Genomic DNA, 23242 nt, shown 5'->3' with positions numbered 1-23242 from the left:
GCTCGTGTCTCCTTTGCTGCGAGCGGCGCCGACCGGGCGGGGCCCCTGAGCCCGAGTCTGGCCCGGAGGGGCTTCCGGGAACCCTCCCGGCTCCGCGCAGCCTTGCAGCCGGCACTCCGGGCGACGCTTCCTACACCTTCCACACAGAAGCCTCACGCTTGCCCTTCACGTCTCCCAGACCAGCCCGGAAATGCTCACCGAATCCTCGCCGTCGTCCCCGAGACGCTTGAGGTCAGCTTTGACGCTAAGCATGTCTTTATTGCCAAGTGTCTTCTGGTCTTCTCGATCGATGGATGTCTGCGTCCCTCACCGAGCCTCGCTGGATGCAAGTGTCGAGAACCCTGTGCTGCCTGCCGGGAGTCTCCAGTTTATGATCGGATGTATGGTTCCTTAGGGACAGCTTCTGGCTGCCACTGTCCCTGCATCACAGCCCAGTCCTCCCCCCAGCCGCACACGCGGAGCCAAGCTCTGGAGACAGCCTGCTGCCACGCTCTCCCTATGACCTGGGCGGTGTCTGCTCGGCTTGTTCTTTGCGAGTACGTAAGAAAGTCCAAGTTCTAGAGCAGTGAAGCTTCGAGGAGATTCTGCGTGGAAAGTGTTGGAGGCTGCACGCAAGCACTCACTCGACATTATTATATGTTGTTGTGAATGCTCTCCGCTCCTCTCCTCAGTAGTCACCCCTCTAAAGTGGGTGCAGCTCCTAAACAAAGAGCGCACCCTGGTTTGCTACAACGTTCTTTTGACAACTCCTTCAAATAATAAACACTTAACATTTGACCTGCCATTCATCCCTTTGAGACTTTGTGTAGATGTGGCCTCTCCTCCAGGCTCTGTGAGCAGCACCTGCTTCATCGAAGCTTGTTTTCTGACTTCCTGGTGCACGGGGACAAATTCCAGAGCCGGGCTCTTAGCCTCGGCTACAATGGCAGGCTTCAGGACTTCTAGGAACTGGCAGAGAACAACAGTTCCGTCTTTATTTGCGCTATTGACCAACGGAACCCTGGCATTGTCTCCACTGAGGCACACAGGCAGCAAACAGTGTGACCGGCAGGACCCGCGATGTATTCTTCTCACTGGCAGGTGCAGCCGTCAGTATTGCCAATGTCTTTCAAGCATATCACCCCTTCTACACTGTGGTAATTGTTGGTCACGAGGGCAACCTTGGGACTTTTAATGTATTAGTAAAGAAACACATATGTGAACACTTCAACAATTTTGGGTTTTGATAAGTTTGATTCTGGAATTTTAATATAATTCTTTTCCTTTATAAATTCTCTGTACATCATTTAAGAATTCATCGTACATATATAAGCTTCATGGGATATCCAAAGAAGTCCATGACACGAAATGATCACTGAGCCTTCTTTGGGCTCTTCAGAGCCTTGAAGGACTCTGGGTTTGGAAAATATGCAGACAGGAGCACTGGGAAATGCCGTGAGCATTGGAAAGAAAACCATAGGTTAGTAACAGTAGTCAGACGTTGTGTAAAGGTACATGGCAATGGTTTCTCCACCCATCCACAACAAAGAAGTTATTTCCTCACCCTCTTTTCTTTACAGAGCTTATCTTGGAGAAAAAATAGTGCGTCTGTGTTTTCACGTTTCCCTTAGGAACATAGAGAAATTTTTCTATGGATTAAGCCCCGTCTCCTGTTTTTTCAGTGGAGAGATATTTCCTAGGTTGAGGAGATATAGTCTGTATATAATATATTATTATCCAAGTCATCTCTAGGTGTGTAAACATGTCCCTCTGGAATTAGCTTCCCGGTCTGTCACAAGAAACACAGGACGTTGTCACCCCTGACTATGCAGAGATAAGAGGAGTCATAGTTTCATTTGCTTTGCTATATGAGACATGTGATATTTTTTTCTCCTAATTGTAGTCACCACTGTGCTGAGTTATATGAAAGGAAATCTGTTAATACTCAGCATTATGTGTTCCTCTCCGTCCTCTATATTGCTACAGAAGGGTCATTTTGTTGACACTATTCTTTTACTTCTCCAACATGTGAAGGGGACCAAAACGCAATAAGTTTCATATTCCTTTATCATATCCGGTAGGATATGGTTGCTGAAACATGCATCATTTTGTATACATTGATGTAAGGATCAAAACTCTCTGAGGAGAAATGTAGTTGGCCCACTCTGAGCCTACTGGTAAACATTGGAGGCATCTATTTATTTCCAAGTTGCTTGGACCTTCAATGGACTAAAAGTCCCCAAACAAATCAGGTGTGGTTCACTTAATAAAGAATGGGGGTTTAATAAATAGAATTTACAGAGATGACAGGTGGAAGGCTATCTTTTGATTGGAAACTACGTAGATGAGATACGTTATGTAGAGAGTATAGACAGAGTGTATCTGGTATACGGAGGTACAAAGGCAAATAACCAGCAGGCACCCAGAAATACAAGTTTGACATTTAGGCAAGAGGACAGACCTGAGGGAGAGACTTCGAAGTTACCCATAGAAAGGTAATTCATGAACCCATGAAGGGGAATGGAGCAGTACCTTGGAGACTCCCTCCATTTAGGTGGCCAAGAGACAGCCCTTCCTTTGTTGGTAAGGCACCTCCATTATTTCCCGGACCGTGGTTGTAATTCTGGCTCTTGTCTAGACTGACCACCGTCACAGCCTTCTTACGACATGGCCTCTCTGTAATTCATACTCCTCCTTGCTGTCTATGAATATTCCTCAAGTGAGTTTCAAATTCAACCATAAGAATCAAAACCTCTTAAGAGGATTAGGAATACATGAGTAAGTACACAAAGTAAAAATGATTTATGTTGAGCTGATTTCCCATCTCATCTCACCCATCTGAGTTGTGTTAATATTTAGTCTTTAGTAACATTTCTTACGTTTTTCACATTTCAGTTGAATGTGCTACAGGAAGTAATCAGTCATTTCTGGATTTTGAAGGGATCGGAAAGGAGTGTGAAACCCTCACCTTTTGAGCTTTGCTCTGTGTGTTCCCAGCATTTCTTACTTTCAACATCCTAGCAAAACACAAGACGGGTACACGCTTCAAAATAAACGTGTTAAAGAGAAAGAATTTGAAGAGTGATGAAAATAAAAATTAAATGCCTTTCTACCATAAACATATTTCCTATTCAACATTAATAATACAAACCTATCTCCTTCATAACTAAGAAATGTACTAGTGAATATAAAACACGCTTTTATAAAAATTGCCCTGGTCTCAAATGAACTGTGCGTGGAAGTGTAAGAATGCACGTGTGTGTGTATGAGTGTGTATGTGAGAGTTGCATGTGTATATTCTTTTTTTTTCCCCAAATAAGCCTCAATTTTAATAAGTTCCTCTACATACACATTTGCTACTGAAAATTGAACTACCACAAAAAACTTTTATTACAACTCTAATTTTTGAAACCCAGAAAATCTAGCCTATGCACTCTGCCATGACTATAATTATTCTCTCTAGCCAAACCACCCAATAGTCTCTCTATATTCCTCCTGCGCAAGTCACTTGGCTTCCAATTTGATGTTACGGGTTTTTTGTTTTTTGTTTTTTTTATGTTTTTATGGTTGAGAGAGAGCATGAGTGGGGGAAGGGTAGAGAGAAACACACACACACACACAGAATCTGAAGCAGGCTCCAGCCTCCCAGCTGCCAGCACAGAGCCCTACTCTGCAGAGCGATAGTCGGACGCTTCACCCAACTGAGCTACCCAGGAGCCCCATGGTAGGTTCACAGATCTTCATGACTTCTGGCTTCTCAAACACCCAGGCACTACTCAAAACCTACTAGGACTTCCTTGGGTCATATCAAAAAGTGGAACTAAAGTATATTGAACTCACTCAAATGCAAACTACAGGATTCCTCACAAAATATTGGTACCAAGGTAGAAAAGACAACACAGAGCTAATATCACAGATTATCAAAATATCATAGTTTGTCTGTGACAGAGCAGCTCTCCCAAGCTGCTGCATACTGATTCTAAAATTACCAGCAAGAAAAACACCATATAAGGTTTATGTTTACATAGACTCGATGCCATAATTATTCTCTGTGCTGGTATCCTCGGGAGGTCTAGGATACAGGCAATAATGACATCTACATCTAGATCTTTCTACTCTGGATTCATCCGTGGAACGCTGGTTGAACTAGCGATGGTCTTTAATAAACGACATCAGGCTTTCCATCGTTTCTTTCTGAGCAGTTAACACAGTCCTTACTCCACCCCTCCTCCTGATGCTGAGTATTTGGGCCACAAGTCCCTATGGTTCCTTCTCCCTGTCCTGCTGTTGGGGTGGATATTCTGGTAGAGGGGAAGAAGTTTGATGCTAGGGTCGAGAGTCAATTTACTAAGGTTCTTTATTAATACTTCGAAGATGGTTTGACAGCTGAGCCTCCCCGGGAATTTTCTTCACTGGCCATCTGAGAAGGTTCCGGGCCACAGGATGGGTAAAGCTTCGTTGGCAAATCCATCGAAAGCCAAGTCTCAGACCGAAGCTCCCTCTAGACCTTTGGATTTCAGCAGAAAGTAATGAGCACAACTAGCTACAAAGTAGCCTGGAAAGAACGAGATAGCCGAGAAAGGGCGAGAAACACTGAGGCTCCAACAAACTATGGCGAGAGAAAGAACACGTGTATATTCTTTGATTCTGTTACTTTATTAGGTTGCCCAAGTTTATCTTCCCCAAGCATGGCAGATTTCTGTACTGAAAAGCTTATTAATATTTTAATTACCGATCGCCCCCAATAAAGTCAGGGTAAAGAAGACATTTTTTAAACCATAAGGGAGCCTCTTTTATAGCCCTCCTAGATATCCTCTGTTATCATCTATGGGAAACATAGGCCAGACAACCAGGTCAGGACCACACATTGCTACATTTCCCATTTTCCTCAACAAATCAGGAATGCTTGAAACCCCCAAGTAACTAACCCTCCAAATTGTCACTAGGAGCAATGATGAAGCCTATTTGGACAAAGTAGTGACTGTCCTTGTCAGTACAATCTCTTATTATGACCATCATTTACTATCACTCTTGCAGAGAAATGGGGAAAGAGCCTGTGCTAGTTCCCTTCCTATGAACCAGATTTTCCGGGTCAGTCTCAGTGAGAACTAAGCAGTTGTTGAACGTTCGAGAAGCCAAGAATGTAGACTGTTACTAGAGAGCAAGCTATTGACAGCAAAGACGGGAGGACTTCTATTTTAAACGAAACTCGTGAAGTTGTCTCCCTGACCTGTGAATCTCTCAGAGTGTCAGGGGCTTTTGGAAAAGGCTGAGACTGACGTCGTAAAACCTGGAAGAAGAAAACAGGCTCAAAGCACGAGCTGTCCCGCGTCGCTATACAATAGAGTCGTTGTGATCCCTCCACAGGAAATTTTCATTTTTTTGCTTTGCTCAAGGGTAACAAACACAATTCCGGGACAGAGCTGAGACTAGGTTGCGGTCAAGAGGCAAGGCTGAGCTGGGAACCAATCAGCGCGCCGCGCCCTGCTTGTGTATATATATATACACGCACACACACACACACACACACACACACACACACACTCTAGGGTCAGGCAGCTCAACTCCGAGACTTTATTATTATTATTGTTTTCTGTACCTTCCGCCAGCCGAGCCCAGAATGTCCGAGGCCACGCCCGCCACGCCCGCCGCGCCCGCCGCTCCGGCCCCCGCCGAGAAGATGCCCGTGAAGAAGAAGGCCCGCAAGTCCGCAGGCGCCGCCAAGCGCAAGGCGTCCGGGCCGCCGGTGTCCGAGCTCATCACCAAGGCCGTGGCCGCCTCCAAGGAGCGCAGCGGCGTGTCCCTGGCCGCGCTCAAGAAGGCGCTGGCGGCCGCCGGCTACGACGTGGAGAAGAACAACAGCCGCATCAAGCTGGGCCTCAAGAGCCTGGTGAGCAAGGGCACCCTGGTGCAGACCAAGGGCACCGGCGCCTCGGGCTCGTTCAAGCTCAACAAGAAGGCGGCGTCCGGGGAGGCCAAGCCCAAAACCAAGAAGGCGGGCGCGGCCAAGCCCAAGAAGGCTGCCGGGGCGGCCAAGAAACCCAAGAAGGCCACCGGGGCCGGCACCCCCAAGAAGAGCGCCAAGAAGACCCCGAAGAAGGCGAAGAAGCCCGCGGCGGCGGCGGCCAAGAAAGTGGCCAAGAGCCCCGCCAAGGTCAAGGTCCCGAAGCCCAAGGCGGCCAAGCCCAAGAAGGGGCCGGCAGGAACTCAGAGGTTTGGCTAACTGAGAATACCTAAAGGCTCTTTTCAGAGCCACACAATTAAGCTTATGCAAGGACTTGTAACACTTGGTTTCTCCAGGATCTTTCACAATTTACGAGAACAAGAACAAAGCACTATCTCATAGAAAAGGTCACTGGCTCTGAAAAGAGCCTTTGGGCATTAAAGTTTTCACTGGCTGAAGGAACTTAGGCCCGCTCCCCACGGATGCGGCACGCCAGCTGGATGTCCTTGGGCATGATGGTGACGCGCTTGGCGTGGATGGCGCACAGGTTGGTGTCCTCGAAGAGCCCCACCAGGTAGGCCTCGCACGCCTCCTGCAGCGCCATCACGGCCGAGCTCTGGAAGCGCAGGTCGGTCTTGAAGTCCTGCGCGATCTCGCGCACCAGCCGCTGGAACGGCAGCTTGCGGATCAGCAGCTCGGTGGACTTCTGGTAGCGGCGGATCTCGCGCAGGGCCACCGTGCCGGGCCGGTAGCGGTGCGGCTTCTTGACGCCGCCGGTGGCCGGCGCGCTCTTGCGGGCCGCCTTGGTGGCCAGCTGCTTGCGCGGGGCCTTGCCGCCCGTCGACTTGCGCGCTGTCTGCTTCGTGCAAGCCGTCTAAAACTTCCCACAGCAGTTAGCTGCGGGAAAATGCAACCATACCATCCTCGGCTACTATATACCACGAGACTTCCCCTGTTTGGACAGGTATTTGTTTCCTAAGGCTCCAAGTGAAGACATTGGTATTGACCTTCACTCCCTGATTCACATGACCTCTAGTACACTTAGACCCAAAATTAACATCTTCCATAAAAAAATAAAAATAACAGCTTCTTCCGATCCACCACTGCTGGTGTTTTCAACACTTTCCGGCCTCTACCTTATTTACAATGATATATCACTTATCTACCTCGCCTGTTTCTTCACAAAGTTCTTTGGCTTTTGAAAGCAGAATCTAATACAAATTATTCCAAAGCTGTCTATTGTTGGCTGAATAACAATTTAAGATATGACCTCTGAAACCGGCTTTCTTTCGATCGTTTTGAAAAGACACCCTATAGATGTCACTGGCCAAGTAGGTCTTTCTTTTAAGTTTGTTTAAGAGAGAGGTGGGGGGCAGAGAGAGAATCCCAAGCAGGCTCTGCACAGGTGGCCGAGAACCCCACGCCTGGCTCCAACTCGGGAACTGTGAGATCATGACTTGAGTCCAGAGTCAGACGCTTAACCCACCGAGCCACGAAGTGCCGTGGCAAGGTAGTATTTTACCTTAATTCCACTTTAGGAAGACAAATTACACGTCTATTTCTTGATGTCTCTATTCAAACTCAGATTTTTAGGTATGTATTTATACAAGTCCTGAATGCACCGGCCATTAAGCCTGATTTGGTTTCATATTTAATGTTGTAAGGTTATAATCTTATCAACACGCACTTCCTTTACACAAACCGAAGTTTGTGTAAAATGGTGTTGAAAGATACCCAGAGTTGTAAGTGGTACAACATTACTGTGTGTTGTTAGTACTGACTGAAGGACAACGGGTTCTAGGGCATGTATTGTATTCCGATTGGCAACTGATTAGGCCCCAAGCTCATTAAGGCTGGATCTGGTTTGTTTATAAAGTGTGAATTGCAGGTGATTCTCTCCATTAAAAGGCAAAGTGCTTTCAATAGCAGCTAATATTAAAGGTCCAGTTCTCTCATCCTGTAGGTCACTAACTAGATTTGGATCTCCATTTCCCACAAAGAGGAAACATCAACCTTCCCATTACCTGATGGTGTACAACGCTGGGGACTGCAGCACTGATCTGTTTAACCCTTGTGACACATCTCTACATCCGTCTTAGTTTACTAATGGGAACTATGTTTATGGTAACTCTGTAGTGAATGGCTTGTTCACCTTTGTGAGGAGTTGGGAGCACGTACCCCTATTCCTGGATTGACGAACTACCCTGAAGTGCATTTCCAATTAGCTACAATTAAGAAGGAAAATGTAAGCCCTTTTCATGAATACGGAGGTGGCTCTGAAAAGAGCCTTTGGTTAAAACTGTCCCCTCAATGACCTAAGGTGCTATTTTTCCAGCTTACTTGCCCTTGGCCTTGTGGTGGCTCTCGGTCTTCTTGGGCAGCAGCACGGCCTGGATGTTGGGCAGGACGCCGCCCTGCGCGATGGTCACGCGGCCCAGCAGCTTGTTGAGCTCCTCGTCGTTGCGGATGGCCAGCTGCAGGTGGCGCGGGATGATGCGCGTCTTCTTGTTGTCGCGGGCCGCGTTGCCCGCCAGCTCCAGGATCTCGGCCGTCAGGTACTCGAGCACGGCCGCCAGGTACACCGGCGCGCCGGCCCCCACCCGCTCGGCGTAGTTGCCCTTGCGGAGCAGGCGGTGCACGCGGCCCACCGGGAACTGCAGCCCGGCCCGCGACGAGCGCGTCTTGGCCTTGGCGCGAGCCTTGCCGCCCTGCTTTCCGCGTCCAGACATTTTAATACTCTCCAACCAGTTAGCTTGGTAAGGAAAAGTGAAACGGGGGCTCAAATCCTCTCAGCAAATGAGAAGCAATTATACTTGCAAGCCGAATTGTAAATGACGCGTTTTGATTGGCTAAAACTATCCAGAAGTTTGCAACCAATTACAAAGGACGCCTAACCCACGCAATTTTCACGTAACTGCCTTACACTTTAGGACAATTTATCCAATCAAAGTCTAACTCGTTTAACGCCTCATTCGCACAGGCGCCCTACGAATATTAGGAATGCTAGAACCAGGGCTTCTGTTATCTCAGAAGCAGAGTTTTTCATCGTCATGCCTGAACCAGCCAAGTCCGCTCCCGCCCCGAAAAAGGGCTCGAAGAAGGCGGTGACCAAGGCGCAGAAGAAGGACGGCAAGAAGCGCAAGCGCAGCCGCAAGGAGAGCTACTCGGTGTACGTGTACAAGGTGCTGAAGCAGGTGCACCCCGACACCGGCATCTCGTCCAAGGCCATGGGCATCATGAACTCGTTCGTCAACGACATCTTCGAGCGCATCGCGGGCGAGGCGTCGCGCCTGGCGCATTACAACAAGCGCTCGACCATCACGTCCCGGGAGATCCAGACGGCCGTGCGCCTGCTGCTGCCCGGCGAGCTGGCCAAGCACGCCGTGTCCGAGGGCACCAAGGCCGTCACCAAGTGCACCAGCGCCAAGTAATCCTGACAAAATGTCTTCGTATTGAACCCCAGAGTCTCTTTTAAGAGCCAGCCAGTTTTTCAGCGAGAGTTGTAATGGCTTTAATAGTTTATGTGACTGCTCAAGAGGTTTTGTTTTATTGTGCGGAAAATATCCGGCTTGCCTTGTGTGGCACCGACACCTTAAAGCACACATACATTGTCACTGGTAGAGAGAGAAAAATGTCCAACGTAGTCAACGGTGTCTTGTCTCCACCGCCCATTTTGACTAAAAGCCTGGCCAAAGTGGTGACAAGTAAGTTTCACTTAAGCTGCTGTGATGCGGTGTCCTTTACACATAGTTTCTGTGAAAAGCAAAGAGGGCTTAGATTTGGTAGGACTGCTTTGTTAGTGCTGTGTTGTGGTAAAAAGAAACTGGTTGCTTTCCACGTTCAGCATTGTACCCTTCTAGGAGTTTTATTTGCTTAAGGCAGTATAACTTGCAAATAATAGTGGGAACGGGCCTATGCACGAAAACTGAAAAATGAACATCACTGACTCCAAGACGGGGTCACTTAATTGCACTGAGCATTCTCCCAAGGCTTGTTAAATGAAAGGTGATCGTTGGCAAAACGCCACAGTAATGATGCCGGCCGTCCAGGAAAGAAACAGCCTTTATACTGATATTTTGGTGTCTCTCCCTTAAAATTGTTATTTTCATCCAGGGTGGACTTTATGTCAGGTTTTTTCTGTCTTGACCAACAAAAGCTCTTTTTAAATTAAAAAAAAAAAAAATTCACAGGTCATTGGAGTTACACCGCTGCCCGGGTCCATGCAGATATATAAACTGGTAATGAAAATATGCATTTTTCTGCCTGTTGTTAGGAAACTACTTAAAGTTATAAACTGCCATGAATCCATGAATGGCATCCTACATGACTTAAATGCGAAGAATGTACGTACAAAATTTTTTTTTAATTTTTTTTTCAACATTTATTTATTTTGGGGGGGAGAGAGAGAGACAGAGCATGAACGGGGGAGGGGCAGAGAGAGAGGGAGACACAGAATCGGAAACAGGCTCCAGGCTCCGAGCCATCAGCCCAGAGCCTGACGCGGGGCTCGAACTCCCGGACCGCGAGATCGTGACCTGGCTGAAGTCGGACGCTTAACCGACTGCGCCACCCAGGCGCCCCCAAAATATTTTTAAGAGTTTCACCCAGGTAGGAAAAAAGTAAAGCTATTCTGTATTCTTGTTTAATTTCTTTCATGAATAACAGACTTTCTACTCCCCACAGAACACAGATGCACACACACAATACAACATACACAAAGAATATGTAAGTCTTCAAACAATTAACAAAAGCAACAAGAAGAGAAAAGTAAAAGAAAGAAATCTAAAACTGCAGGATTGGGCAGTTTATACCACCGTAGTCAATGATTGCTTTATGTAGTAGTCCCAGAAGGAAAGAAATATCTAAACAAAGTATATATGACTTTCCTGGGGTACAGGAGCGCCCTGAGAATATGTACGACACTGTGCCTACGCGTTCTTCCCCCGCACAAAGCAGCAAATATATAGCGTTCTATCAAATTCTGAAAACACTATGACCTACTGCGCTAGGCAGAAAAATGCCATCCCAATTATATTTAATTTCTAATCTCTACGGATCTGTGAAGAGGTTAGGGTCCAAGACAGAGGGCAGTTAAAGTTCCAGATGGCATCAAGATTGCTAATCACCTGAATTTTAAAAAGGGAATTTATCCTGGATTATCCAAGTGACCCAATGAAATACCATGGATGCTTAGAATTGGAAGAGGCAACCTGAGTACAGAACCAGAGAGATAGCAGGGGGCTGATGTGGCCGGAGACTTCTGGCTTTGATCACAGAGAAAAGGAATGGAAAGCCAAAGAAAGAAGATAACTTGGAGCAGCTATGAAAAGCAAGGAAATAGGTTTGCTCTGAGAGACCCCAGAAAGGAATGCAGAATTCCTGACACCTTGACTTTCGTTGAGACCCATGCCCAAATGCTGATTTACGAAATTAGGAAATTATAAATTTCTACGGTTTGAAGCCACAACGTTTGTGATAATTTGTCAGACCACCAGTAGGAAATTAACACATCCACGCAGCTTAAGAATTATCGATTCCGGATTCAATGACATTCTCTAAAATTAGAGTAGATAAATATTTAAATTTAAATGTGTAGATGCACGGAAATTCTCCCTAAATATTGCAGACTCCCATAGTTTTGAAATGTCTCTAATTCTAACGGCGGCAACTTCCCATTCCTTCTTTGCTAGTGTTCAAAATGTCTGGATTTATCAGCAGTAACTCTTCTTCTTTGAGTAACACTTCCTCCACTCACTATAGTTGTATTATGTCTGATTATAATTCTTCTTCAAAAAGTTCGCATATGTTGCATGTAGAGGAGTGATGGAAAATTTTAATTCGTAACGTCCATGAAAGCCTTATGAATTGTAAAGCCCTCTCGAAGGCGAGTTTTTACCACAATTCTTGCATTTGTTTTCACAAAAGTGTCCATCGAATGGTTTATTTTAGTCATTTATTATGTAGTGACATGCTCATTTTATAAAGTAAGACACAGTGGGTGTGAGAACCAAAGTTGATTTACATGGCAGAACATGCCAACCAATGTCTTCTGACTCAAAGGTGTCTAGAGAGAATTCAGACACTTCGCATCGAATACATTTCTCACCACTTTTATTAAGGACCTTAACATAGATTATCTCCTCTCTCCAGCACTAGGCTCCATATCTCATCTCCTTCCTTGGTGCCTTCTTTGTTCAGCCTTCCTTAAGTGTAAGAGTTAGCCAAAAGAGAAAGCCTTGGTTGGCCTAGGAAAGGAAATCCCACATCCCTATGACTGTCAGCTGACCTCAAATTCAATTCACTTCTGTCTCCTGGAATAAATACTTTCCCTGCCTGGAAGAAATGACGCTGATAAACCTGAGACCGGCAATCCCTTGAAAGCAAGAAGCGTATCTTGTATGATTCCCAAAGTGCCAATGGAGAGAGGAAGTGCACTACCCAAATGCTTTCCAATGTAAAGGAGTAATGGCCCTTTAAATCAGTGGAGGCTGAGGGCCATGCATCATTCAGGAAAAGTTTTCAATTTTCTGGATTTTTACCAACAGAACTTAAAAGTTACACACGTCGCGGAATACTTAAAAGCCGAAACTAAGGTATTCCCAGAGACAAGTGAAGGAAACAGTAGCCACATAGAGGGCTTAAGGCACACAGGAAACAAGTTGTCAAAAATTGTAAGGTTGGGGAACAGGCAAGGTGGAATTCAGCGTGAGAACGAATGGGGGAGGGAAGAAGGGGGGCGTGGGACACAAGGGTGGAAATGATTCTGGGAGCGTAGACGCCAGAGAGGGTGGACGGGGTGGTGGCATTGCTGTTGCCAGAGTAAGGCAACTGCTAGGGTTGAAGGAAAAGGGAACTTTCTTTTCACATCTCCCTCGCTGCCTACAAAACCTTTGAGACCCAACTGCAAATCACATATATGCAAATTCCCAGGCCCCATATCATGTTGGGTAGGAAAAGTGTAGAGAAATTCTGAAGTAAAGGACATGCTTTACCAAGCACGGAGGAACAGGTCATGTTTCTACTTTCAAGAGTATCTAAGAAAACGCAGCGACAAAACTGGGAGGATGTGCTATTAGAGAAATCCTTAACGTGACAACTCTTTAGATGAGAATTGAAGTGGCTCTGAAAAGAGCCTTTGGGGTTGGTTAACAAGAAGCTTACTTGGCGAGTCTACTTGGAGCTGGTGTACTTGGTGACGGCCTTGGTGCCCTCGGACACGGCGTGCTTGGCCAGCTCCCCGGGCAGCAGCAGGCGCACGGCCGTCTGGATCTCCCGGGACGTGATGGTCGAGCGCTTGTTGTAATGCGCCAGGCGCGACGCCTCGCCCGCGATGCGCTCGAAGATGTCGTTGACGAACGAGTTCATGATGCCCATGGCCTTGGACGAGATGCCGGTGTCGGGGTGCACCTGCTTCAGCACCTTGTACACGTACACCGAGTAGCTCTCCTTGCGGCTGCGCTTGCGCTTCTTGCCGTCCTTCTTCTGCGCTTTGGTCACCGCCTTCTTGGAGCCCTTCTTCGGGGCCGGGGCGGACTTGGCTGGCTCAGGCATCTCAACTACTAACAACTCAGCAGACTGACTAAAAAAAACAAACCCTAAAATGTCTGTCTTCAAGCGGAGTCTCCTCTTTTATAGGGCATCTATGCAAATAAGGTATGCAGAAATACTCCGATCTGATTTGATAACGTCTTGGGTGACGTGAATATGTAAACTTGATTGTGTCATATCTTCCTTCTTATTGGTTGGATAGCGAACGGTGATCTTTTTAACCAATCCCAGCTCGCGTTTTACACTTCCATCCACCAGTATAACTGGCATCTTTTTGCTGCTTCCAGGACATTTCTTTTTCGCTTTTCCTGGGGACTTTCTCTCGCCGATACCACTCGCTATGTCTGGACGCGGAAAGCAGGGCGGCAAGGCTCGCGCCAAGGCCAAGACGCGCTCGTCGCGGGCCGGGCTGCAGTTCCCGGTGGGCCGCGTGCACCGCCTGCTCCGCAAAGGCAACTACTCGGAGCGGGTCGGGGCCGGCGCGCCGGTGTACCTGGCGGCCGTGCTGGAGTACCTGACGGCCGAGATCCTGGAGCTGGCGGGCAACGCGGCCCGCGACAACAAGAAGACGCGCATCATCCCGCGCCACCTGCAGCTGGCCATCCGCAACGACGAGGAGCTCAACAAGCTGCTGGGCCGCGTGACCATCGCGCAGGGCGGCGTCCTGCCCAACATCCAGGCCGTGCTGCTGCCCAAGAAGACCGAGAGCCACCACAAGGCCAAGGGCAAGTGAAACGTTTACGGAGTCTGCCTGCTCTCCCAATCCCGAAAATCAAAGGCTCTTTTAAGAGCCACCCATCTTTTCTGGGAAGTGCTGAAATACTACAGAACTCCTGAGACGTTTGTTTCCTTACTTGCTAACCTTAAGGGAGCCTATTTCGAAGTTTCCTATTGTAAACACTGGACAACTCCTCCCGGTGCTCCCACACAATGGTCAGATGAGTTTAAGATGTTACATGTCTAATGCCTGGAGGTTTATGATACATTACATAAAATGCTCCCGCCAATTGCAAATGCACAAGCCATTCGCAGTAAACCAAGTGGCAATTCTCTGAGGTCGTAACTTCGGGGTGTAGGTTACGTATATAACAACGATAGTCATCGAGAGCATTATCTGTATGTTGAGATTGTTTAAAAGCGTAGTGTATACACATGTACGTAATTATATACACACTCTGGTCAAAGTTGCGGCCACAAAGTCAAACACGCATGAAAGAAATGAGAGAACAAAGGAGACATACCTGACCAATCACATATCAGGGCGGGCTTTTCGAATTCTGGGGCGGCCTGAATTCCCGCTGCAAAAAGTTGTGCGTGTCCGTCTTTTCACACAAAAAGGAAATGAATGAAGTCCGCTGAAACACACGAAATGAAACCTCGGTTTTATGAACTCAATTTAAAGTGCATTAAGAAGAAATATAAACTGGAATAACTTTTGATTCTATATTCAAATCTTACTGGAAATCCAATCATTTCTCGGAAAGGCAACCTGAGAACCAATTAGATCACAGCGCGAGGCCTGCGAACCACACTGATCTCTCCTATAAATAGGGTCAGAAACGGCTCCTCGCTACTCTCCGGTTTCCTTTTCTGTGTAATTGTCATGGCTCGCACCAAGCAGACGGCGCGCAAGTCGACGGGCGGCAAGGCCCCGCGCAAGCAGCTGGCCACCAAGGCGGCCCGCAAGAGCGCGCCGGCCACCGGCGGCGTCAAGAAGCCGCACCGCTACCGGCCCGGCACGGTGGCCCTGCGCGAGATCCGCCGCTACCAGAAGTCCACCGAGCTGCTGATCCGCAAGCTGCCGTTCCAGCGGCTGGTGCGCGAGATCGCGCAGGACTTCAAGACCGACCTGCGCTTCCAGAGCTCGGCCGTGATGGCGCTGCAGGAGGCGTGCGAGGCCTACCTGGTGGGGCTCTTCGAGGACACCAACCTGTGCGCCATCCACGCCAAGCGCGTCACCATCATGCCCAAGGACATCCAGCTGGCGCGCCGCATCCGCGGCGAGAGGGCGTAATTCCCCAAGGCTGTTCCCTCCGGACTTTGAAAAAGGCTCTTTTCAGAGCCCCCTACTTTGTCAAAAACTGTTGTAACTCTTTCTTTCCGATTGCTCCCTTGGTGAAAGTAAGTTTCTCTTTTTCACGAATACTCTGAAACTGTATTAGATGGATCTGCCGGTTTTTATAACAAAGAATCGGCTTTGGATTCATAGTAACTCTGTGTAATGTGTAACATTCCGTTACTTAGTCTTTCAAACTGCAGTTGTTTGATGAGGGCACAGAATGGCTTGTAGGTATTAAAGGTCAAAAGGGATACTATTGTTGAGGAGATTTCCCTCTTTACATGCAGCCTTTTATATCCTTTTGGGGTTGAAAGCAAAAAGCAACGTTTACGATTTCCGTCCTCAGCAGAGTCAAAGTCTAGGTGAATCAAGTGAAATGCATTATTTCTTTTTAATGGATCTCCAGCCCACTGGATCGGCCCCAGTAGGCTAAAAAGTAAATACAAACCTGATTCCTTTTGAGGTGGAGAAATTGGTCTTCATGCCATTACATTTTATGTTATCGAAGTGTCAAGTTCAAAATAATAAGGTGTCTCATTGTGCATTACTCTGATATATAACCATCAGTAAGGGAACATTGGCAAGATGAACCTGGTTCAAAGCAATATAGGACATTATCAAGATCAGCAATAGTTCAAGAAAGTGAAGGCAACTAGGAGAGTCTCCCCACAATATTCCTCTTTGACATAAAAATTGGGGGCTAAAGGCAGTTAAGCAGCAATGACAGAAAAAGTGTTGTGGGCCCTTCCCCTTTTCTGCCTTAAGACAGGATATAAATTCTATCCTGGAGACTCTTAAAAGCCCAGAGAGGGACCAGAGGAAGCCGCAGACAAACCTTACTGTTAGCTTCCTCCCATATACCTACCTTGCCATGGTTTTCGGTCCTTCAAGGCCTAAAACTGCCTTCCCTTGTCCAGTCATTTCTCCACACATTCTTTGTTGAAGACGCTGTGTAAGCTGCAGTGCTAAGGTACCTCTTCCAAGGGTTCTTCCCTGGGTTTCTCCCATGTGTACGCGAAATAAACACGTTAATAAACTTCTCATTGTTTTTATCCTGCTAATCGGTGTTTTGTAAAACGGGCCCCCAGCCAAGAACCAAGATGGATAGAGGAAAAACTCACCTCCCTTACAAAAGAATGAGGACTGGAATAAAACCAAAAGAGCAAATTTCGATCCAGAAAGTGTTATTCTTCTAAAGCACAGTTACAACTTTTAGACGATCTTTTCTTTTTTTTAAAAAATTTTTTTTTCAACGTTTATTTATTTTTGGGACAGAGAGAGACAGAGCATGAACGGGGGAGGGGCAGAGAGAGAGGGAGACACAGAATCGGAAACAGGCTCCAGGATCTGAGCCATCAGCCCTGAGCCTGACGCGGGGCTCGAACTCACGGACCGCGAGATCGTGACCTGGCTGAAGTCGGACGCTTAACCGACTGCGCCACCCAGGCGCCCCTAGACGATCTTTTCTAATGACATGATTTTCATCTCCAACCGACAAAAATCACTGAAATTATCAACATCCTACAAGTTACCTAAATTCATAGATTTTGCACAGATCCTGGACCCTAATAAGCAGTCTCACAGAAGCACATCCCCTTGAAATAAATTAAAAAAAAAAACAAAAAGACTGGCAGGCCTTTTAAACTACGCTCATATGAGACAATGTAAAGAAATGCAGTCTATCCCTTTTCCTTAATTAGATATTTGGATATTTCTTAATAGGTTTCAGATCTGTTCCGGTCTGTGACCAGAGTCTTTCCCTTGTCCTCAGTGACCTCATGCCTGATGATGAATGTGCCTTCTCATTTGCGCTTTCCACCTCCCTGCTTACCAAGGATTTACCATGACACTGAGGGACTAGTGTCGAATCTCCCAGGCCTAAAGAAGTAGAAAGTACCAGCAGCTCTGTGACACCCTGTTTATCTCCAAGTCAGAGCCACATGACATCACTTGTTTAACTTGTTTCACAAATGTGAAATTGTGATTCAAAAAATATAAAATAAACATGTGACACAGAGTAGTTAAATCGTCAATGACTGAAAAGGGCAAAATGCTCTGAAAGGTTCAAAGAATATTGAAGAAATTAGGGTATTTATAAACAACTTAACACAGAAATATTGGAATAGGATTATTGAATGAGGTTAACACAAAATTAATAATGCCCAAGAAGCCATAAATCGTTGGAGTTAGAGCTGTTCCCCCAGACAGAAAATACTTACAGCTCTACCAAATAAACCCCTGCTGAATTTGATACATCCTATAATCAATAGTAAATAGTGAGATGATCAAAGTCCATGGTCCTGCAATTCTTGTGTAGTCTTTAACCTTTTATGATACTAAACATCATGGCCCATCCTTTTGTTCCCTATTTCCAAGCCTCAGATAAAGTGTCGCATACTGTGAATCCTTACTGGAAAGAAATAAAAACATAGGACCTGCAAGATAAATTTCCATGCAACTGAATGATGTGACTCCTTGGCATTGTACTCATTAATCAAATACACAGTAGACACTGTAACCTTTTATTGTTTCTAGACTCCAAACTGATTCACCTGATTTTCTCATCTGTCTCTCTTGGTCTTAGGTTCCAGAAACAGTAAACCATTCTCGGGCCTTCGTTTTCATGAGATGCTTTTACATTTCCACAGTGATTACTTTGCTTCTTAAAAAAAAAAAAAAGATAAGAGATTCTACATTCTCTTGTACAGAAGCTTAAGCTCTTTTGAACTATAATTGCATTAGCAAACATTTTTGGATGTTCTCTCTCTCAAAAAAGTATACTTTTGGAAAAAAAATATTAGCATAGAACTTCAGGAAGTCTCCATCAGCCTGCCCTTAAAGAATTCTAAGGTTGACAATTTTTCGAGTTACCCCTCTTTTCTTGCTTTGATGGGTAATGTTTTCTTTGGCAAGCCTGTGTTCGCTCCCTAACATGATTTTATTTTTTTAATTTTTTTACAATGCTTCATTTGAGTTTGGGGCCAGTCTCTGGGCAACTGTATTTCTTAGAAACACAGATGGCCCTTGAACAAGGCTAGGGGTGCTGACCCCTTGCATAGTTGAAAATCTGGATAAAACGTTTGATTCCTCAGAACTTAATGACTAACAGCCTACAGCTGACCAGTAGTCTTACAGATAACATGAACAGTTGATAAACGCATACTTTGTATATTGTATTAGATATTGTATTCTTATAATAAGGTAAGCTAGAGAAAAGAAAAATGCTATTAAGAAAATAGTATTTGCAAGTACATGGATGGAACTAGAGGGCATTATGCTCAACGAAATTAGTCAGAGAAAGACAGGTCTCACACGACTTCACGCATATGAGGAGTTTAAGATACAAAACAGATGAGCATAAGGGAAGGGAAGCAACAATAATATAAAAACAGGGAAGAGGACAAAATATAAGAAACTCTTAAACATACAGAACAAACAGAGGATTGCTGGAGGAGTTGTGGAGGGGGGTTGGCTACATGGGTAAAGGGCATCAAGGAAGACACTTGTTGGAATGAGCACTGGGTGTTACACAGAGGGGCTGAATCACTGAAATCTACTGAAATCATTGTTGCTCTGTATGCTAACCAACTTGGGTGTAAATTTCAAAATAAAATTAAATAAATAAATAAATAAACAATAAATAAAATTATTCCTGTAAAAACAGAAAGAAAATCATAAGGAAGAGATAATACATTTGCAGTGCTTTATTGTGTTTACTGAAAAACAGTGTGCATATAAGTGGATCCATGCAGTTCAAACCCCTGTTATTCAAAAGTCAACCTTACATTGAATTTCCACCATATTTCAAAGCACATGATGGCAAGGTTGGGTGAAAAATCATGAAGCAGAGAGGGGCAAGGAAGAATCCTGGAGCAGCGCTGCCTATAGAAAATAATGCAAGCCACGTACGTTATCTTAAATTTTCAACTAACCACATTTTACAAAGTGGAAAGATGCAATCATTTTAATAATACATTCTATGTAATCCTACATCTCCAGATATATTTGTTCCAATCAATGTAAAAACATGAATAACGCAATATTTCGATTCCTTTTTTCATCCTAAATCCTCTAAACTGGGTGTATTATTTCATTCAATCTGCTACTAAATTTTGATTGGAAATAACTTGATTTGCATTTCCATACCATAAACTTTACTGTTGGCAAATTGAGTTCACATGTCCACGTTGTTCAAACATACGCCAAATTTTCCAATAACTGAACAGAGTAATACCTCTTCAATTTAAATTATTTAATATTAAAAATTCAGTCCCTCACAGCATTAGACACATTCCGAATGCTCAAAAGAGGGTCCAGAGCACTTTATCAGACAATGCTTTCTTAAAAGGAATTGTGTTTGGGGTGTGAAGGTGGTGATGGAAGCTGGTGGTTACATGGGAAAGTATATAAATTTAAATGTAACCATGTAAGGGTAGCACTGACCTCGAAAAGCAAAGATTTGCCCATACATAGATATAGAGGTCATTAGGAAGAAAAACAAAAACAAAAACAAAACCTGAACATAAATCCAGATTACAAAATACCAGATCGAGGGATTTAAGAATATGGAGGGGCGACTGGGTGGCTCAGTCAGTTCAGAGACTGACTTCGGCTCAGATCATGGTCACAGGGTCCATGAGTTCCAGCCCCGCATTGGACTCTGTGCTGACAGCTGGGAGCTTAGAGCCTGCTTGGGATTCTGTCTCCCCCTCGCTCTGCCCACCCCTGCTCATGATCTGCGTCTCTCTGTCTCTCAAAAATAAAAAAACGTTAAAAAAAATTAAGAATATCGAGAAGGAAGGCAAGCCCTGGGGCAGGAAGACAGAATTTTCTCAGGCAAAGTGGCCGTCCCTGTGTCTCACACTGGACCTGACATTTACCCTTTGACTGCCAAACCATCTTTGTGAATAACATTTCCGTCCTGCGGAGGAAGAACCTACAGTGAAAATGAGAGAACACAAGCCGCAAAGCAGGACGTGGGCCTCAGAAGGTGAAGTGCAGGGACTGCAGGCCGCAAGCCAGGGGACAGGCCTCCCCATGAAAAGCCCCCACCCGTCACTCTCCTGTTCGTGTCAGGCTGCGGACTGCAGTTCTTTTCTCGCTCCCTAAGAGCATCCTCCCAACGTCACTACTTGACCTCGATGTAAAGTGGACAAAACTGCTTGAATGGGAGGACAGAAGGGAAACACTCCAATACATTTCAGACATGCGACTAGAATTCAAACCAATGCCGAATTTCGACTGCGACTTGCCCTAGGTGTGTAAGGGTCCTTACAGTTCAGCCCGGAGAAGCAGATGTTAGCTTGACAGCTGCCATTATTTCGGTCCCTTGATTGGCCTGAGACGTTTCCTTACAGGCCCTTAAACAGAGCCTTCTTGCGTCTCCCCGGCGACGCGCGGCCTCGCGCACTTGTGGGCGGAGATAAACTCGCTGCCCCGCCCCAGGCCCCGCCCCCGGCCTCTCCGGCCCTGTTCTCAATAAGGTCCGCCACAGGGTTATAAATGAGGATTTCGTCGCTGTGTAACCTACATTCGCTGCTCTGATTTACTCACCGGGAGACATGTCCGGTCGCGGCAAAGGCGGGAAGGGTCTGGGCAAGGGGGGCGCCAAGCGCCACCGCAAGGTGCTGCGCGACAACATCCAGGGCATCACCAAGCCCGCCATCCGGCGGCTGGCCCGGCGCGGCGGCGTCAAGCGCATCTCCGGCCTCATCTACGAGGAGACCCGCGGGGTGCTCAAGGTGTTCCTGGAGAACGTGATCCGGGACGCCGTCACCTACACGGAGCACGCCAAGCGCAAGACGGTCACGGCCATGGACGTGGTGTACGCGCTCAAGCGCCAGGGCCGCACCCTCTACGGCTTCGGGGGCTAAGACTTTGCCTCCGAGAAGTGAATTCTTTGCCAATCCTAAAGGCCCTTTTCAGGGCCACCTATCCATGCACTAGAAGGAGCGAGCGACGCTGTTTATTTCCTTCTCGTGGGAACTGAGGTGACTGAATGTATTTTGCGATCTGAGTTCCATGACTTCCGTATAATTTAGCCATGTTTACTCCTTGTCCGGGGGCATTAAACACAAGGCAGCCTTTAAGATTTATGTTCACGGGCTGTGTCTACATGAGATTGTTTTCTCATGTTTGAAACATTTTTCAAATCCAGTTGCTATCTGGAAATAAAGCTTGAATATGAACTGGAGGAAACACCATTAGCCTACTCTGTTCAAGAAAAAGCAAAGTGAGAATGCCCAGCTACTACGTGGTAACTAGGGGGAAGGGTTTGATGTGAGAAGCTTAGACCGAGCTGTAGACTGCGGCCACCTATAAGCAAGCCTCCTAGGTGGCACGTGGGGACTTTTTCGCGCCTTTTCTCCCTCATATTTGGATTATGTAAAATTATTGCCAATAAAATGTATATTTAAGCCACAATGATTTGGGAGTTTGTCTTAACCTTGTCACATCTATTCCCTGATATCCTATAATAAAAGCAGCGATGTTAAGTCCTCTCACAAACCCGCTGGTGCCTCCTTTAAAGCCAGAAAGGGAGCTACACAGACACCTAGCCCCGTGCTAGGGCTCAACCACCTGCAGTGTTTTCTGATGTGTCCACACTTACAGAGGAAAGGGGGAGGAGGTCTCCGAAATAATAACCAGGCAAATTGTCTTCTCTGTCTTCACTTCAAGAGAAAGTCACTGGCAGTAGCCTAATTAAAAGCACGTCAAGGTATTTGTAGCCTTTGTCTTTACCTCTTAGCATCAATTCCTGCCTCCAGGCAAATTGAACTAGAGTAATGAAGGGACAGGGGAAAGGAGGAAAACCGCTATGTTAGTGAACTTTCCTTGGGTTCTTAGCCTTGATTTTTCTTGATGGGTCCTGTGATGGACTCGTAGGGTGTCCGCCAGGATTCCCCCTCCTAGTGCTCACCCTTGTGATCTAGCCCCCTTTGGTGTGGACATGACTTGTGACTTATTTCCAACCCACAGAGTACTACAAAGGTGACTGGATGTAATTTTTCTGTATATGATTATTGTTAACTGACGTGTATGTTGTGTAATATCTATCCTCCTTGACTTTACCATGCTGGCTTTGACGGACCAAGTATCCATGGCAGCATGCACAAACGCCAAGAAACCCAGGGGCTCTTTAGAAAGGGAGGGAGGCCTAAAACCAAAAGCCTACGACCATTCAAGCCAACAGCCAGCAAGAAAGAAAATGAATTCCTCAGCCCTACAAGCACAAAGAAACAAATTCAGTTAAGCAGTGACTTTGGAAGATGATATTTCCCCACGCAAGCATCCAAGAGACCTCTATCCGAGGTAACATCTCAATAGCATCCTGATCTAGGACTCACCTAAACTCTGCCCAGACCCACAGACACTCACATTGTACATGTGTATTGTTTTAAGATAGTAAATTCAAATGAATTGTTGTGCAGCAACAGCTAACAGTTAGCTAACACATGTAGCATCTTCAATCAGTGTTCCATCTAAGATACCATAACATGAACTGAAACTGCAATCATTATCTAATGGAAGACATACATTTTAAAAAGGAAAAGAAGGGAGGGGGGGAGAACAAACCTATAATGGGAATATTCCCTTTGACAACTGTGTAACCCTCACACATATCTCCAACATAAGTATACATAGGTCATGCCTTGCAGGCTTCCCTAATACCAAGCCTATAAACAATGACGTGCTCAACAGCAATACATCTA

The 23242-nt window shown here is 46.0% G+C and overlaps 8 protein-coding genes across 8 annotated transcripts; 5 read left to right on the top strand and 3 right to left on the bottom strand.

Moving 5' to 3' along the window:
* Positions 1-5599: 5599 nt before the first annotated feature.
* LOC125165629 (histone H1.4-like) lies at positions 5600-6202 on the top strand. The gene has a single exon (XM_047858724.1). It carries the CDS (start codon positions 5600-5602, stop codon positions 6200-6202), a length of 603 nt encoding a protein of 200 aa, XP_047714680.1.
* LOC125165626 (histone H3.1-like) lies at positions 6006-6983 on the bottom strand. The gene is made up of 2 exons (XM_047858723.1): positions 6963-6983; positions 6006-6797 (listed from the first exon to the last, which is right to left on the bottom strand). Exons 1-2 carry the CDS (start codon positions 6981-6983, stop codon positions 6387-6389), a joined length of 432 nt encoding a protein of 143 aa, XP_047714679.1. The 3' UTR covers positions 6006-6386.
* On the bottom strand, positions 6622-8786 carry LOC125166598 (histone H2A type 1-E). The gene has a single exon (XM_047860518.1). The coding sequence runs from the start codon at positions 8650-8652 to the stop codon at positions 8260-8262; it is 393 nt and encodes a 130-aa protein (XP_047716474.1). The 5' UTR covers positions 8653-8786; the 3' UTR covers positions 6622-8259.
* Positions 8787-8958: 172 nt separating this feature from the next.
* LOC125166614 (histone H2B type 1-K-like) lies at positions 8959-9369 on the top strand. Its single transcript, XM_047860539.1, has one exon. It carries the CDS (start codon positions 8974-8976, stop codon positions 9352-9354), a length of 381 nt encoding a protein of 126 aa, XP_047716495.1. The 5' UTR covers positions 8959-8973; the 3' UTR covers positions 9355-9369.
* A 3665-nt stretch (positions 9370-13034) lies between these two features.
* On the bottom strand, positions 13035-13498 carry LOC125166611 (histone H2B type 1-C/E/F/G/I). Its single transcript, XM_047860536.1, has one exon. It carries the CDS (start codon positions 13472-13474, stop codon positions 13094-13096), a length of 381 nt encoding a protein of 126 aa, XP_047716492.1. The 5' UTR covers positions 13475-13498; the 3' UTR covers positions 13035-13093.
* Positions 13495-14208, top strand: LOC125166595 (histone H2A type 1-B). Its single transcript, XM_047860515.1, has 2 exons — positions 13495-13576; positions 13759-14208. Exon 2 carries the CDS (start codon positions 13812-13814, stop codon positions 14202-14204), a length of 393 nt encoding a protein of 130 aa, XP_047716471.1. The 5' UTR covers positions 13495-13576; positions 13759-13811; the 3' UTR covers positions 14205-14208.
* A 758-nt stretch (positions 14209-14966) lies between these two features.
* On the top strand, positions 14967-16583 carry LOC125166590 (histone H3.1). Its single transcript, XM_047860510.1, has one exon. The coding sequence runs from the start codon at positions 15075-15077 to the stop codon at positions 15483-15485; it is 411 nt and encodes a 136-aa protein (XP_047716466.1). The 5' UTR covers positions 14967-15074; the 3' UTR covers positions 15486-16583.
* A 4491-nt stretch (positions 16584-21074) lies between these two features.
* Positions 21075-21942, top strand: LOC125166618 (histone H4). The gene has a single exon (XM_047860542.1). The coding sequence runs from the start codon at positions 21092-21094 to the stop codon at positions 21401-21403; it is 312 nt and encodes a 103-aa protein (XP_047716498.1). The 5' UTR covers positions 21075-21091; the 3' UTR covers positions 21404-21942.
* The last annotated feature ends 1300 nt before the right edge of the window (positions 21943-23242 follow it).

The sequence above is a fragment of the Prionailurus viverrinus genome, chromosome B2 (genome assembly GCF_022837055.1).
Source record: "Prionailurus viverrinus isolate Anna chromosome B2, UM_Priviv_1.0, whole genome shotgun sequence".
NCBI classification, from domain to species: Eukaryota; Metazoa; Chordata; class Mammalia; order Carnivora; family Felidae; genus Prionailurus; species Prionailurus viverrinus.
Note: the sequence above shows the minus strand (reverse complement) of the source record. Positions and strands in the feature narration are given on the sequence as shown.

Bases quoted from the DNA above. Each gene is read 5' to 3' on its own strand.
- LOC125165626 (XM_047858723.1), bottom strand. From the start codon at position 6,983: ATGTTAATTTTGGGTCTAAGT. The intron at 6,798-6,962 runs GTACTAGAGGTC...GGGAAGTTTTAG, and splicing joins TGTTAATTTTGGGTCTAAGT to ACGGCTTGCACGAAGCAGAC.
- LOC125166618 (XM_047860542.1), top strand. From the start codon at position 21,092: ATGTCCGGTCGCGGCAAAGGCGGGAAGGGTCTGGGCAAGGGGGGCGCC.
- LOC125166598 (XM_047860518.1), bottom strand. From the start codon at position 8,652: ATGTCTGGACGCGGAAAGCAGGGCGGCAAGGCTCGCGCCAAGGCCAAG.
- LOC125166611 (XM_047860536.1), bottom strand. From the start codon at position 13,474: ATGCCTGAGCCAGCCAAGTCCGCCCCGGCCCCGAAGAAGGGCTCCAAG.
- LOC125166614 (XM_047860539.1), top strand. From the start codon at position 8,974: ATGCCTGAACCAGCCAAGTCCGCTCCCGCCCCGAAAAAGGGCTCGAAG.
- LOC125166595 (XM_047860515.1), top strand. From the start codon at position 13,812: ATGTCTGGACGCGGAAAGCAGGGCGGCAAGGCTCGCGCCAAGGCCAAG.
- LOC125165629 (XM_047858724.1), top strand. From the start codon at position 5,600: ATGTCCGAGGCCACGCCCGCCACGCCCGCCGCGCCCGCCGCTCCGGCC.
- LOC125166590 (XM_047860510.1), top strand. From the start codon at position 15,075: ATGGCTCGCACCAAGCAGACGGCGCGCAAGTCGACGGGCGGCAAGGCC.